Raw genomic sequence first — 17,154 nt, forward strand, 5'->3', positions numbered from 1 at the left:
GCAAGGAGTTTCAAATGTGAAAGGTAATTTTAAAAATGCCAAAGAGGGGCCTTCCCAGTGATGCAGCAGTTGAGCGCTGGGTTATGAAGCTGCCCGCAGCCTCTGCGGCGCCAGTTCGATCCCCGGCTGCTCCCTGGCCACCAGAGGAGGGTCCCGCATGGCGCGCAGACCTCTCCTGCCGCCTGTTGCTCCCCTCAGCAGTGTACTTCGGCCCTTCTGCCTGCTCTGCTCCCGGACTCTGGTGAATTCTCTTACCCTCCCGCGCTTCTGACTGTACCCAGTGCTTGTATAAATAAATAAATAAATAAATCTTTTATTTAAAAAAAAAAAAGCCGAAGAGGTTAAACTTCACAACATGTAAATTTTTTAAGTTTAAAAAAAAAAAAACTGTCAAAACACTATAGAAATGTACCCCAAGGATTTAAGCACAAGAAAATATGATTAAATGATTTTCAAATGATACTCTGTAAGATAGCTGTAGCAAATACCATCAGCTCCTTACTAGTCTCCCTTTTATCCTTGCTAACAGGATACTGATTTTGTTTAGGCATATTCTTCTAAGGGTAATGTAAATGTATCAACTATAGTTAAACCCTGATTGATCTGCCAATTAGGATAATCACATTCTACTTGACAGTGACATTTATCATTTCTGGCCAATGAGATCAATGGAGATGACAGTTCAGAGGCATCTGGGGATGATTTCCTCCCTTTAAAAAACAAACAACAAAGGTACTAGGTAGAACCATCTTCCATTAGATATTAGTTACTGAGTTTTCATGTGATGTCTGGGATTTTGGCAGCCACTTTGTAAGCAGGAAGAACTAGCCTGACAACAAAGCTGCTATCAAAGCCATCCTTACTAATAACCCTGAGACCATGGCCAGCAACACTTGTGAGGTAGACCACAAATTCTACTGATCTTTTTCTCTACACAATACTTAAGGTATAAAAGCTAGCCATATGGCATAACATCCTGTAAATAATTGGATTATAATGCTTTGGGGGCAATGCAAAACACTTCTTTAAGGTTTTAATGACCTCAGTCATTAGTAATGACTAATATAAATTAAAATTTTAATTTTCACAGTATATGTTTAACTAGTGACTTAGTGTTTGGGTATCCCATAACAGTATGATTGTATCTGTATAGTATAGGTTATTTACATATACATGAACCTAAGAAATGGAAACATTTCTTAACATGGAAATTCTTATTTAGAACTGTTACTGTAGTTATCTAAAGTGCTGATTTGAATTATGGCCTCTCAAACACAATCTTATTTTAACGAATTTATATTCCAAAATAGGAAAAAACCTCTGAAAGTGAAAGAAAATGAAAACTCCTTACGGGTCAGAAAGTTTCTGATTTGCTTGATCAGATTTCTCAGGTCCTCATTGCTCTTGTCTACTTTTTCTTTGGTAGCATTAGTTTTCAACAGAACATCTTGAGCATTCTGTTTTGCCTCATCTGCCCTCAGTTTTGCTTCAGAGACCTAGAGATAAGAAATAAATTACCCATGGAACATTTCCATGCTTTTCAAAGACCACCAGATTATTACAGTTTTCTATGTAATTTTCTGAACCAAGTATTTGAAATGACTTAGAAAAAATTGCTCCCATCCAACAGTATTTCTAGACTAGAAGTATTTAGTAGAGATTCCTATACAGTATTTTTACATTGATAGGGCCAGCATATAAAAACTTTGTCAAGTGGTTTTAACTCTTCTAAAACATTTGGTGGCTTATGGAATACTGTTTCATCTTTTTTTCAAGTACTAACAAATACTTCAGCTAACTATCACTTTAGCAGTTAATGCAGAATTTCTGTAGTACAGCTGGATATACTCATAACCCATGGAAAGGATTATCTGAGATCAGATTATCACCCAGGAGAAGAAAGCCAATTCTTCAGCTATCTATGAATAAAACAACCATCTGTTTCTGTTGAGTTACCATCTTAGAGAGCTGTTCCACCTCAGCCAGGGCACTCAGGACATCTCTGTCAAAATCCATCGCTTTCTGCCAGGCACTGTGTGCAACAGTGATCAGACCACCACAGCCAGGCCCCCCACACTTCTTCTCTCCTTCGTCAGTCCTGCAGTTTGGGCCACCACACTCAGTCTCAGAACAGGAGGCCCCTGGAGGTGTTCCACAGGTCTGTAACAAGCCAAAGAACAGGCACAAGGGTTCAGAGAGTTCTCAGTATAACAGCTGTGCAAGCCTGGGTGGTCCGCAGTAAGGGTGCTGAAAACACAGTGTCCAGGATGCAGACAGCTAAGAACTAACCTTAAGCTAACCTATTATGTCCAAGGAAACAATGAAAATTTACAATCATTAATAACTTATAATGAGTTGCAATATCAGGTGGGCTCTGCCCAGTGTACAAACGCTGTTAGCTATATCAAGCCGAAGTCTATCGATAGAGTTAAAGAGTGCTTCCTTTTTATTCTGACCAGTTATATTTTCAAAGTTTTGAGAACCTTCTTTAGGCCTAATACCATCTTAACTGTTCTGGTGAATAAGTCCATTGTCTAGTCTTTTAGTAACTTAGCATCTACGAACAAGCTCACTCTATAGAAAACAGCCCAGAACAGTTCAGATGTGAGAACGAAGGCAGACAAAGGAGAGACCACTGAAGGTTGTAGTAAGTTTGCTATATGATAGAAAAGGTTATGTAGAGCTTTTCTAACTGCTCTTTTGTGGAACATGCTCATAATGTAAAGAGGCAAAACAAACTGCAGTGAAAAGCAGTGAACAGAATATTCCCAAACAAGTAAAGAATTCTTTTTAAGTAGTAAAATAGTTTTGGAATAAATACAACCAACTCTTTAGCCTAGTTTTATAGCTATAATCCCATTACATTTCAAATTAATAAAATAATGGTTTCATGTGTCTGGTTTACAATACATAAAAACCCTCAGAAAATAAAGTTTGTTCAGTGTGCTATGGAAGAACATTTGTCTTAAGGGAAGCATGTCCTGGAAGGGGGGTATCTTGTGCCTACGGAATATAAACTGTGATATAAATACCCATGTTACCTCAATTTAAAAAAAAAAAAAGCAAAAGATCTCAGGGATGCTTTCTGGAAAAATTCTGACACTACCCTAAAAGATCTCTTTTTTCGAAAGACTGGGCCAACATCAGAAAAACAGCATGGTTCTAGCTCAATGTACACAGACAACTGAAGATACTTGAAAAATAAAAAGGAGCAAAAAAATATCTCTGCTCATTGGCCATATGGACTCTACGAGTTCTCTTAGGATAGTTAACTGGCTAACCCCTTGGCGGCTTACCAGAGTGAAAGCAAGTACACCTTCATGGGGCTCCAGATCCCACTCGCCACCCACTCCCAAAATACCTGTTGCAAATGCCCTTTCTTAGCATGCTTACCTGCTTTTACTACAGTACAGAGATTTTTGTGCATGCTGATTTTTATTGGCATTTCTAAAGCAGGAATTAGTATTGAAAGAGTGAGAATTGGCATTTGTGCCTATACATAAATGCCCAGCTCCTGTGAGGTATGATTTACACATTGTATTAATGGTGACAGTTCTTCTGACTCCCTGTTTTCACTGGAGGCATGAATATATAATTTTGTAGGCATATATCAATTAAATTGGTCACAATAGAGTACAGTGTTCTATTTCAGAGAAAGCAAGCGAGGGAGGTGGGTGGGGAGGCGGACAGACAGTGAACTATCACAAAGAAAATGTAATGAACTCAACTCTTCAGTCTTTTCTGCAGCCACCTTTCCTCTACTTTTACTGCTCTGGGTTTCTAGGCTAAGAGCACAAACCCTTAATCTATAAAAAACAACTTCCAAATTCTATGACGACACCCTTCCATGAAAAACAAAAATCAAGAGGAAGAAACAGGTTTAGTTTGGCTTTTTTTGTTTTGCCCTTCTGCCTGATTTTCATTAAACTCACTACTCAATTTCATTTGGCTCAAGAGTTGTTATTTAAAAGCTTCTAGGAAAAATGATTTTATAGTCTGGTCTTATAGTTAACTTTACCTGGTAAAGTTACTGGAACAAAGGAACATTTTTAACTAATACGAAAAAAATTTTGTTCCCTTTAATTTTTTAGGAAATCCCTTTGATTCTAAATTGCTTACCTGCACTTCAAATCAGAACAAAGTGAAAAATGCATAGAATATTAAAAGGATCAAGTTTAAATAAGAAGTCCCAGGCGACACAACAACATAGGAAAGTAGCCATGATTCATCAGTTGGGAACACACATGCTTGTTTTTGTAATCTGGCCTGGCCCACATTCTGTGGTCCAAGGATCTAAGCCTGGGAATATCACTCCTTATCCATTTGCAAGGTGAACAACTGAAAAGATGAAACACTGGTTTTTCCTTCCAACACCACCATAATCTTAAGGTCAAACCCTCAAATCTTACCATTTCTGCAGCAGCTGAAAGGTCTAGACTCTGTAGTTTGCCTGCCAGTTCATCCAGAAGGCGGGCTTGTTCCTCTTGTTTTTCCTTGAACAGGGACTCTCGCTCCAACATCAGGTCTTCTACTTTGTCCCGAGTGAGAGCTGACTGCTCCACTGTGCTGTTGGGGTCTGTGGTGGATGCATTCACCCTCTCTTCTGCCTCAAGAGACATCTGGAAGTACTTGGTAATGCTATCCAAAGCACCTAGTACATGAAATGAAATTGCATAGCTAACCCCCTTGTACACGAGCTCATCAAGCAGTAATTCTTATTTTGTGTCATCCACCCCTGAATTTACTGTCTGGTTTTGTTTCAAAATTCAAGAAATAAAATAGGAAGTACAACACTTTTCTCAATGAATCTACTCTGTCCTATTAGCACTTCCTCTGGTTCTGGAAGTTGCCAAACAGCTGGATAAAATAGTCACTCATGTGGCATTGCTTCTACATACAGACAAGCATTCAGTTTTTATAAATAGCTGGTGTCAGGTTGCCTATAGAGTACATGCAGATAGTTTTCGCTCTTCTCAGTCACTTGCTTATCCTCACTCAAATCACTACTGTTAACAGTTGTAGAACAGTGTGACATGTTTTAGCTTTAATGATCTAGCCAAAAATAAGCCATCATACATAAATCATCAATAGTGTAATCAGAACTACTACTACTTTTTTTTTTTTGCTTTTTGTGGAGAGCAGCCTATCTATGGTCTCTGATATATAGGACTTAGAAAAATTACTTTCTGACTAGGTTATCATTTTTCAATAGAAAAGGACTTGCAAGGCCTCTCTGATGGTGCAAGGTGTTAAGACACAACCTATGAAGCTGTCTGCAGCCTCTGCAGCACAAGTTCGGTCCCCGGCCAGGCAGGGAGCAACCCACATGGCGCAGCAGACCTCTCCTGTCTTGCCCGCTGCTCCCCTCAGCAGTGTATTTCGGTCAATCTGCCTGTTGTGTTCCCCACTCTGTCTCTGGGGAATCCTCCCACCCCCCCCCATACTTCTGGCCTGTACCCCAGCTCTTGTATGCATAAATAAGTAAATCTTTTTAAAAAAAAAAAGACTTGCAGAAGTAATTTCAAATTAATTGCTAACTATTCTAAAGACCACTTTCCAAGAAAAGTCAGAGGTTAAGCCTCTGCTGGAAAAACGAGGAATGAGATGCCATTTTAACAGAAGCACTACTGTGTGCTCCCCGGGAGGACTCTTAATTGCTCTGTGACTCACTTGAAACTTCAGCTTTCATTTGTTGCCAGAGACACAGTGCAAAAGTTTATATAAACTGCTTGACTCCCTGAAAGTGCTATATTGGGGCCTCCCTGGTGGCACAAGGGGTTAAGACGCAACCTATGAAGCTATCTGCAGCCTCTGCAGCATGAGTTCGGTCCCCGGCCAGGGAGCTCCCCACAAGGTGCAGCAGACCTCTCCTGTGTCACCCGCTGTTCCCCTCAGGAGTGTATTTCAATAGATCCACCTGTTCTGTTCCCCACTCTGTGTCTGGTGAATCCTTCACCGCCCACACCTCTGGCCTGTACCCCAGTTCCTGTATGCATAAATAAATAAATCTTGTAAAAAAAAAAACTATATTAAAAGGTTAGGTGGAGGATTAAATCCGTCATCCAGGATTATTTGCACAATAACATACCTCGAATATCTGAGTTTTTGATAAATTCCAGTTGTTCAACAAGTTCCTTTACTGTGTTGTCTAGGCTTTCTGCTTCTTTCTGGAGAACATCTAGTTCTTTGCCTGTGCTATTGCTTTGTGAAGCTGTGTCAGATAACTTCACTTCTACTTCAGCCATCTTTTCTGTAACATCTTTGGTTAGTTTCCTGTAAAGAGAAGGGTAAATTTAACCTAAGTAAAATATAACCAAAGGATAATTTTGAAGTCTCGTTTTTTATGTTTTCTAGTAATACTTATCAGTTACTCTAACTTCAAACAACTCAGTAATTTATACCAATTTATCTCTAAGTACTGGTTTTATTCTTATCACTGAGACTATGAAATCTAACAATCATTTCTTTGAAGACTGAAGGAAAACACAGAAGTGCCACTCAGCTGTGTTGTAGCGGATGGCCCTCTGAGGGCTTCTGATAACCTGCTGTAATATGAGTGCAGCGCCACAGCGTGGAGTTCCAGCCTTGCACGTGAGCAGCTTCAGGCCCACACAAACTCCAGAGACATTTTAAATGATTCCAGTGTAGAATTCTATCTCCTGCCAAAAATGCTCTTATCTGAACCTCAGTGATCTCTGTCAAGATGGGACATGCAGAGAGGAAGCCTCACAGCCACAGGAAGACAACGGGAGACACCCAAAGGAGTTTTTCACACACCCTTTCAAGCTAGATCCCACAAAAAGGAGCCTTCTACCAACAGTCCTCCTCTCTTTTTTTTTTTTTTTTAAAAGATTTATTTACTTATTTATACAAGCACTGGGTACAGTCAGAAGCGTGGGAGGGTGAGAGAATTCACCAGAGCCAGAGCGGGGAGCAGAGCAGGCAGAAGGACCGAAGCCCACTGCTGAGGGGAGCAGCGGGCGGCAGGAGAGGTCTCCGCGCCATGTGGAACTCTCACCCAGCAGCCGGGGATTGAACCGGCGCTGCAAAGGCTGCGACAGTTTCGCAGCCCAGTGCTCAACCGCTGCACCACCGGGGAGGCCCCCACCCCCTTTCTTAAAGAATGTACTCTATTGAGAATGGAATATGGTAAACATTTAATTTTCACACAATTTCAGCTGGGAATCTAAACCCAACTAAACTCTGTTTTATAACGTCATATCTCTAAAGCTGTATCTTAGACATCTGTCCATCACTGTACAAACCTGTGTGTATGTGTCTCTCACAAAGAAACCAATAGCTGACATGACCTTAGCTCTGGGTATTATTGGGTCACCTAATTGAATATAATTGTGATCTCAGGAATCCAATTGTATAGAAAATTGTCAAAATGTAGAGATGCTGAAAAGTTGGGAACAATTAGAAAATATTTAAAGCCAAAATAACACCATGACCCAATTCAAAGAAAAAGTACTTAAAAGGACATGAAAGGTTAAAATTATGTTTTAAACAGGATCATAAATGAAAGAGGAGAAATCACAATGGACACAGCAGAAATCAAAAGAATAATGAGAAACTACTATGCACAGTTATATGGAAACAAGTTCAACAATCTAGAGGAGATGGACAAATTCCTACAATTCTACGATCACCCAAAGCTAGATAAAGAAGAAATAGAACACCTAAACAGACCAATTACAAGCAGCAAAATTGAAATGGTAATCAAAAACCTCCCCAAAAACAAAAGCCCAGGACCTGATGGATTTACAGATGAATTCTACCAAACGTTCAGAAACGAATTAGTGCCCATCCTTCACAAACTCTTCCAAAAAATTGAGAAGGAAGGGACAATATCAAACACGTTCTATGAAGCCAACAATACACTAATACCAAAACTGAACAAGGACAACACAAAAAAAGAAAAGTACAGGCCAATCTCCCTAATGAACACTGATGCAAAAATCCTCAATAAAATTTTAGCTATCAGAATCCAACAATGTATCCATAAGATAATTCACCACGACCAAGTAGGATTCATTCCAGGAACACAAGGATGGTTCAACATCTGAAAATCAATTGTTATCCAACACATCAACAAAAAGAAATATAAAAACCATATGATAATATCAATAGATGCTGAGAAAGCTTTCGACAAAGTGCAACACCCATTCATGATAAAAGCCCTTGAAATTCTTGGTATACAAGGAACGTACCTCAACATCATAAAGGCCATATATGATAAGCCAACAGCCAGTATCATTCTCAATGGTGAAAAGCTGATAGCATTCCCCTTAAGATCTGGAATAAGACAAGGATGTCCACGCTCACCAGTGCTTTTCAATGTAATACTGGAAGTCCTAGCCAGAGCAATAAGACAAGAGAAAGACATACAAGGAATCCAAATAGGAAAAGAAGAAGTCAAACTATCAATATTTGCAGATGATATGATAATATACATAGAGAACCCCAAAAACTCCACAGAAAAACTAATTCAACTCATCAATCAATTCAGTAAAGTGGCAGGATACAAAATCAACACGCAAAAATCAGTAGCCTTCCTATACACAAACAATAAATCTGAAGAAGAAGAAATTAAAAAAACCATCCCTTTTATTATTGAAACAAAAAAATCCAAATACTTGGGAATAAATCTAACAAAAGAGGTAAAGGACCTATACAAAGAAAACTATAAAACACTGTTAAAAGAAATAGAAGACACAAAGAAATGGAAAGACATCCTCTGCTCATGGATTGGAAGAATAAACATTATTAAAATGGCCATCCTACCAAAAGCAATATACAGATTCAGTGCTATTCCAATAAAAATTTCAATGTCATTCTTCAAAGAAATAGGACAATTATTGATGAAATTCATTTGGAATCACCAAAAACCGCGAATAGCCAAAGCTCTCCTGAAAAAAAAAAAAAAAGAAGGGAATGGAGGCATCACATTCCCAGACTTCAAACTATACTACAAAGCCATAATCATCAAAACTGCATGGTATTGTAACAAGAACAGACACACAGACCAATGGAATCGAATAGAAAATCCAGAAATAAACCAACAGATAAATTGTCAACTAATCTTTGACAAAGGAGCAAAGAATATGCATTGGAGCAAAGAAATTTGTTCAATAAATGGTGCTGGGAAAACTGGGTCGCTACATGAAAAGAATGAAGCTTGACTACTACCTCACACCACGCACAAAAACCAACTCAAAATGGATTAAAGAACTAGACATAAAACCTGAAACCATAAAATACATAGAAGGAAATACAGGCAAAACACTACATGACATGCACATCAAAGACATCTTTACAGACACATCACCCAAAGCAGTGATAGTGAAGGCAAAGATCAACAGCTGGGACTACATCAAATTAAAGAGCTTCTGCACAGCAAAAGAGACAATAACAAAAACAAAGAGAAACCCCACCAACTGGGAGAGCATTTTTGCATACAACACTAATGATAAAGGACTGATCACAAAAATCTACAAAGAGCTGATGAGACTCAACAAAAACAAAATAATCCAGTCAAAAAAGCAGAAGAGCTAAAAAGAAACTTCTCTGAAGAGGAAATGCAAATGGCCAACAGGCATATGAAAAAATGTTCAACATCACTTGTAATCAGGGAAATACAAATCAAAACTACCATGAGATACCATCTTACACCAGTGAGAATGGCACATATTAAAAGAACTAGCAACAACAAATGTTGGCGAGGATGTGGAGAAAAAAGAAGTCTCCTGCACTGTTGGTGGGAGTGCAAACTGGTCCAACCACTATGGAGAGCTGTGTGGAAATTTCTTGACCTACTAAAGATAGAGCTTCCATATGATCCAGCAATTCCACTCCTAGGTATTTACCCAAAGGACACAGAAACATCAATTCCAAAGAGCACCTGCACCCCTATGTTTACAGCAGCACTGTTTACAATAGCTAAGCTTTGGAAACAACCCAAATGCCCAAAAATAGATGACTGGATCAAGAAGATGTGGTACATATACACCATGGAATATTACTCAGCATTCAAAAAAGATAAACACATGCAATTTGCAGCAACATGGATGGCACTGGAAGGGATCATGCTCAGCGAAATAAGCCAGAAAGAAAAAGAAAAATACCGGATGGTCACACTCATAGCAGGAATCTAGAAAACTTAAATAAGGGACCAGGAAAAAGAATATAAGAAAGAAAATATCAAAATCAACAAACAACTATGAACCAGAGACACTCTATGGGGTGTGGGGAGGCGGGGAAAGGAGGGCTTGGGGTCAAAATAAGGGGGTTGTAATTGTATGGGGAATATAAAAATAAAATTCAAATAAAAAAATAAAATGCGAAAAAAAATTATGTTTTAAAAACCTAATGACTTTTTTTTCCTGATATTGTTATAATATACGTAGTTTTAAATTTTTTTCCCCAGCCTTTTCCTTTGTTTAAATCTGTTGATTCACAGAAGACTTTCATTTCTTCTCAGGTCTCATATAGTGTTAATATTAAAAAATCAAAGCAAATCTGTGCATTTTTTAATTATATCCTAACATATGCATCCTCAGATAGTGTGTTGAAAAAGAGTAATGTAATTAGTTTTTCCTGAGATGATTATAATCTTTCTAGTTAAATTAACAGGGCACAAACAGCTGTTTCAGGAATGTAATCTTTTCTGGCAGGCTCTCGACACCAGATTTTCCTCCTCCTCCCTTAGGTGCATGAGACCAAGGTCAGGAGTCATTCCTAAATGGGCTTGTACTCGGCCATGTCCTTCCAAGGCTCGTTATTGCTGTTAGGAAGCTAAGCCGCACAGTGGTCTTTTTTTTAAGAAGGCAGGATTCCTCATTCAATGCATGATCATCCCACATATGCCATTTCCTCACATCCTGGTCAACTTAATGGCCTTGGGCGCTAAGCCTGAGCACCTAGAAATGATCAGCTGGTTAACTTTAAGTCTAGAAAATCTAGGAAGGACCTTCTCCAAGGCACTTACTTGACCTTCTGACAGGTACCTGAGCTAATACCAGCTTTCCCTTCCTGCTTCTCATACATAGTATTGAGATGAATCTCCATCTGGTTTCTTAGAAATGCTGCTTTAAGTCCAGCAACGGGAGAAAGGTTACTGTAACCCTGTTACAATGTAAAGTCACCATGCACAAGATCTAGCGATGACATTTTCATCTCACTTGTGACTGACTGGGGAGTCCGCCAGAAAACAAAGACAAACATAGCATTTGGAGAAACCCAAATGCTTCATATCTTTTCTTGTTTTGTCCTGCTGCCTAGATCTTACTCTGCTACACAGGGGATTCTTTTTTCAAACGTTGGCATGTTTGGGAGTAGGAGAAATATGACTAGAAGAAAGGGTAGAAAAATGATCCCCGAGAAGTTCTGCATATCAGCTCAATTCTCCCTATTTTGACTGGAAAATAAATCAGGTAATTACCCAGACAAGGGCTAAGAAAACTATCTTCGCAGAGAATCTGTTATAATTAGATGAATGCAGGATTTGCTCTTTTGGGCCAATGGCTGAGCAACGGAAATCACTTGGAAATAAGGAACCTTATTTGTGGTAATGGAATTTCCCTGGCATTTGCAAAACACAAAACAACAATGTATATTAATGTTTTTTGCAATTACATTATCAGCTCATGGATCAATCCTTTTACTCCGTCAAGGTAAAGGCAGATAGCTTCACTTTATCCACAGGAGAGAAAAGAGATGCTCAGGAGTAAGTGAGTCAGCCAGGCTCACAAGCCCAGCACATAGCTAAGACCCAGGTATACATCCTTGTCCTTAAATGCAGTGCGCGGCCGTACAGCACTGACTGCAAGGAGAAGCGCTGAACATAAAATACAGCCTGTATTGCAATCTCCGGAGTTTTGTCCCCAGTGATATGTCACCATTCACCCACCCAAATACCCAGACTAAGCACCACTGGAAAACAAATGACCCAGTACCTGTGTGCACTCACAGGCCTATCCTGACCTGATGGAAGCACCCTACCAGGAGTATCTGCCGTTTATAAAAGTTGAAACAATATTGTGAGTTTTCACTCTGGCTTATTAACTACTTACTCTGCTTCCTCAAAGAGATGTCCAATGTTTTTCAGGGGCTCTGCAGCTGGGTTCTGGGCCAGGATGTCTTTAATTTCGTTGATTTTCTTCTCCACCGAGTCCATAGTCTCCCGGTAAGGCCCAAGCACACCGCTGATCTTCAAGGCCTTGGCTTTCTCCAGGAACTTCTGGGTCCTGTTGGTCAACTCAGCAATGATCACATCCCAGAGGGCAAAGCACTGGTGGCAGGGGGTGCAGTCCGGGAAGACTCCCGAGTATCCTCGTGTGCACTTGTCACAGCGTGGCCCCTCGACACCCTCAATGCAGACACACTGGCCGGTGGACTGGTCACACTGCGGTGTCTCAATGCCCCTGGGGTCACAGTCACAGGCTAGAAGGGAAACAGCGGTGCTAGCTCATCTACTAGATCACAAGTCTCAGTGACAAGACTCAGCATTTAGAGTCCTCGGTTGCTGTTACAACAAGAAGATGTCAGCTATCAACAATTTACCAGTGACTCCCACAGAAACTGCAGCAGCCCCCTCCTCTAGCACTGGCATTGCCTCGACGCTCCCTAACCACTCAACGGTAGTAGTAATGAATGATACTTTCCAAAGTCAACCCTTGCTGTGCCAGGCACTACCCTCCTTCTCACAGTGACCCTATGGGGCAGGTATTACAATAATCACTATATACAGATGTGGAAAGTGACCTTCTGTGAGATTATGTGACCTGCCCAAGTCTTCCTGTAAGGAAACGGCAGAGCCAGGACTGTCTTCAGCACTTTGCAGGCCATCCTCTGCTCCCGTGCTCTGCCCTGCCGCTGCTTCCCTCTTTGTCCTTCCTGGCAGATGATGTCACACACGTAGGTGACACTGATGAGAGGCACCTGGCCTAAGACACTAAAGAGTGCCCCCCATTTCTGCCCCTGCCTGGGCACAAAACAGCACAGTGAATACTTGATGAAGAACAATCACAAAGCAGCCATGGGAATACTAAGTATCTAGTTTAAAGGCTTTCAACTAAGTATAATTTCACTTGTGGGGGTCTGTCCCTGTGATAAATACCCCCAACACTAAGGACATTGGCCCATAAAATGTCAGGAGTGATAGAAGGACTGTGGGAACCATTCAGGTTTCAGGCTCAGCCTCTCACTGGCACAACAGAGGTGCCATCGTAGGCAGGGCCTAACTGGTATAGGTATAAAACCAGCATTCTTGACCAATGGACTGTGGCTGAGATGACTTCCCACAGTGCCTGTGCCATTAAACCCTGCCTGAGTCCCAAAGCCCCGGTGACTAATGCACTCATACCAACACTTGACATCTCACAGTATTTGCATAGTGTTTATCCAAAAGGCCTGTCCATATACCTTAGATCCTTTCTGGGAAAAGGTGGGGACAAAACATTTTTCAAGGCCAAATAAATATTACTTCTCTAACTGGACTGAAGGCTCCAAAGGCAGGGATTTCTCTTCAACCATTTTTCCAATTACATGACTGCGCACAGGGTTAATCTGCATGTGTACATAGTTAATCTGCAATGAGTTCAATAAGCTTGGCCAAGTGAAATGCTAACCTTACTTTTGGTATAGGTATCAAGGGACACTGATAACACCCCAAGGAAGAATGTAATCTTTCTCAAAAGCAATGCCGACCGTGGTACGACACAACAGACTCATACCCTCAGGAATTTTTTTTTATAAATTCTTGGGTCTCCAGCTACAATCTGCTTCTGACTTGCTGATGGAGCATGTTCAGAGCCAGTTTCTCTGATGGTCCTCACAGCTGCTCGCAACACCTCCATGCTCTAGACCCTGAGAGTGTCTGTGGCCTTCACAGTTCATTGACCCTCACCACCTGCCTGTGTTGCATGATCTTCTCATTGCCCTTGGCTACCAGCAGCACCCTGGGCTCTTGAGCAGCAGCTTTGGGCCTGGACTCAGGCTGCCCCCGCTGTGAATGCTGCTTGTGCTCTGCCCCCACACCCCACTATAGAACTCACTTCTATAGTGATTAGAGGAGCATCTGCATAAGAGAAAGCACTTGGTAAGTGTTTTTCTAACCACTTCCTGGGTCCCAGCTTTGTCTGGTGGTCTATCCAGGGTGATGCCTGATCAGATTTCCATCAGACAGTGGAAAACAAAAGTTGCCATGGCCTCGTCTTTGCCAATAACATGACAGTTTATTCAAAAATTTCAATTTCTGGGCCTCCCCTGGTGGCGCAGGCGGTTGAGCGCAGCGCTGTGAAGCTGTCCACAGCCTCTGCAGCGCCGGTTCCATCCTGGCCAGCCAGCAAGGGTCCCACATGGCATGGCAGACCTCTCCTGTCTCTCCCGCTGCTCCCCTCAGCAGTGTATTTCATCTGTCTGCCTGTTCTGTTCCCCGCTCTGTCTCTGGTGAGTCCTCTCACCCTCCCACACATCTGGCCTGTACCCCTGTTCTTGTATAAATAAATAAATAGATAGATAGATAAATCTATCTTTAAAAAAAATTTCAATTTCCACTATTCTAGTTGTCACCATTTTGGATTTAAAACATACTATTCCCAGGATGCCTTGGGTTTTCAAAACTAAACCTTTATTCCCTAACGCACACTGTTCTTTCCAGCCACTTCTGACAGGCTTCATTTTCCTGTGCAATTTTTGTAGCTTTCTCAGGAAGCAGGAAGCTGCTTAGTGAGCTGTGGATAATTCTGTTCCCTAGATCATTAGTTCTAGATGTTCCTGGAACAAGGGTTTCATGAATAAGTATGTTCAGGAAATTTGACGCCTTCCTCATGAAGATCCAAAGCCAACATCAGCACATTAAAGACTAAGAGAAGTTTTGCAAGAAAAAACTTCCCATTGTTTGTACCCAATAGTATCCCAAACACAGTGACAGGACACCCCAGAGAATGGGAAAGGCGTGGGAAACCCACTGCCTCATCAGTTTCTGAGATCAGAACAGGAATAATTTAATGCTTAACCTGAAGAGCTTGGGGTTTAGAATTCCTATCACTCAGTAAAAGTCACCCAGAAAGCTGAAAGTGGTGTGGGTCACCCAGGTCCTAACCCCTCAAGCCTGGTGTGCATTGGAGTCACCTGGAGGGTTCATGAAACACAAGGTGCTTCCCTGCTCTGCCACCCCCAGAGATTTTCTGCACGAGAGAAATGAGAATCTGTATTTCTAACAGCTGCCAACTAATGTGGAAGGTCAAAACCCCATTTTGGGTAGTACCATGTTTTTTTCCCCCCAACTGCTCAGTCTTTCTCCACTCTTTGTGCATTGCGTGCATGTTTCCTCTTCAAAGGGTGGCATACAGAAGTGACTTTACAAGTTCACCAGTGTAATCCACTGCACAGCTGTTATAGAGCAACCCCGATATTAAACGGGTTCCTGGCTGTGGGTCCTCACCCGCACGCTTTAAAGGGACTTATGAATACTCTACTACAGACACATGCAAAAGGGTTAATAAAAGGTTTATTTACAAGAGGAAAGGAAATAAGGAAAATGTACAACTCAGGGAGAAAATAGGGAACTAAAGTCTTTAATGTGTCCTACCCGATCCGACGACCTGGAAACCCCAAAGTCACTCTCAGAGCTGACCGGACGCTGCTGCTGGCCAAGAGCCCAAAAATGGAGAGAGAGCCCCCAAAGCCCACGTGTCTGCCTTTTGTATCCACCTGGCTGCTTAACCCCACCCTCAGGTCCCAGCCACCTTCCCTTTGGTGGTGATGGGATTTGGAGTTCCCAGTGTCTTTGGCTTTGACCTGGGGTGGGGGTGGAGTCCACAAAGCCTATATGGAATTTGCTTTGGGACATCCTTTTCCCCCTAACACAACGAGGGCCTGCACAGCCAGGGGAATAAAGGCTGCCATTTGGAATAAACGAGAATGTTCAGCTTGCTCGGGCCTTGCAGACTCTACTCAGTGGTTGGCTGGGAGCCCAAAAGATCCCTTAGGCTTGGAACAGCTGAGGCAGATGCTGCACATGCTTTTAGTTTGCTTAGAAACTCTTTCCTGCAGATAATGCAAAGGTACACTTTAGCTCAGTCCTACAGGCTTTTGCTGGACTCATTCTAGAGCAAGAGATTGTGTGCATATGTTGAATCTATTTTTAACTTCCCTAATCAGTGAAGCCATGTCTTTCTCATTCTACCATGAGCATCTTTGAGGGAGAAAATATTGGCAAGGTTTTCCCAGGCCAGCATTTCAAAGGGCCAACAGAGCTTAGTTCTCTCTAGCAGACAAGAACTAGTTAGGCTGAACTGACCAACATTCCTTTCCTCCATTTAGTAAACAAAGAGTCAAGTTTCAGATGCTGAGATGGCAATTTTGTCTTTGAAAAAGTCAGATCCTAGACTTTCTTTCCAAGGGCATCAAATTACTATTCTAAAGTACATCAGGTTTTAATTTCAAGCCGAAGCTGGGAAAAGGCTAACATTCCTGTGGACATGTGCTTCCTTCCTTGCGTGCTGCGTCTCCAGAATTGCTTCTCTAATGGGAGTAAATACTAGAAAGCTCACATTTGCAACCTTGAAGAAAGATCCTCCCAGACTATTCTCTGCTGAAGCAGAAAGTTTGGGTCTTACCTGACAACCTAAAACTTCATGGAAGCTTAAATTATGAAAGGAACTCTCCAATCATCTCTCCTGTTCACTACGATCTAAAAAATCATTAACTAACTATAGAGCAGACTGCTGTTGACAAGATTGGATGAGTTACCACCTCTCTTAAGAGAAAGGGATAGGTGGACCTGCCTCTCGGCTTCTTTTAAGACATGAGATTTGGCAGAGGATTAAAGCCTTCCTTTGGAAAAAAGAGTGTGTATAGCAAAAGGTGCTGCTTGATCTTTAAGAGGAACATGAAGATGAATAACATTTTAAAAATGAGATAGTAATCATTTTAATGAGCTATGAGAATTCCACCTACATCTATACATATACTCTTGGTTATATGATCAGTATGTTCTATTTCCACTAAGTTTTCTCAAGAGGTTGGCAAAGCAATATTACACTCATCTGGTAGATATTGAGGCACAGAGGGAAACACCATCAACACCCGTGGACCTCCTTCTAGCAGCTAGGACTTTTTTTCCTGCTTTCCCTATAGCCTCCCTCT

The 17,154-nt window shown here is 41.3% G+C and overlaps 1 protein-coding gene across 2 annotated transcripts in view; it reads right to left on the reverse strand.

The window, feature by feature from the left end:
• The window catches only part of LAMB1 (laminin subunit beta 1), a 76,295-nt gene that overhangs the window by 6,296 nt on the left and 52,845 nt on the right, over positions 1-17,154 (reverse strand). For both annotated transcript variants that reach the window (XM_054692553.1, XM_037511608.1), the window contains exons 25-29: positions 12,075-12,444; positions 6,089-6,273; positions 4,410-4,651; positions 1,957-2,160; positions 1,352-1,496 (exon numbers count right to left, since the gene is read on the reverse strand). In XM_054692553.1, the coding sequence (XP_054548528.1) occupies positions 1,352-1,496; positions 1,957-2,160; positions 4,410-4,651; positions 6,089-6,273; positions 12,075-12,444 (1,146 nt within the window). The remainder of the gene's footprint in view (positions 1-1,351; positions 1,497-1,956; positions 2,161-4,409; positions 4,652-6,088; positions 6,274-12,074; positions 12,445-17,154) is intronic.

This window comes from Talpa occidentalis, unplaced genomic scaffold, assembly GCF_014898055.3.
Source record: "Talpa occidentalis isolate TD23 unplaced genomic scaffold, MPIMG_talOcc4v2.1, whole genome shotgun sequence".
Lineage (NCBI taxonomy): Eukaryota > Metazoa > Chordata > Mammalia > Eulipotyphla > Talpidae > Talpa > Talpa occidentalis.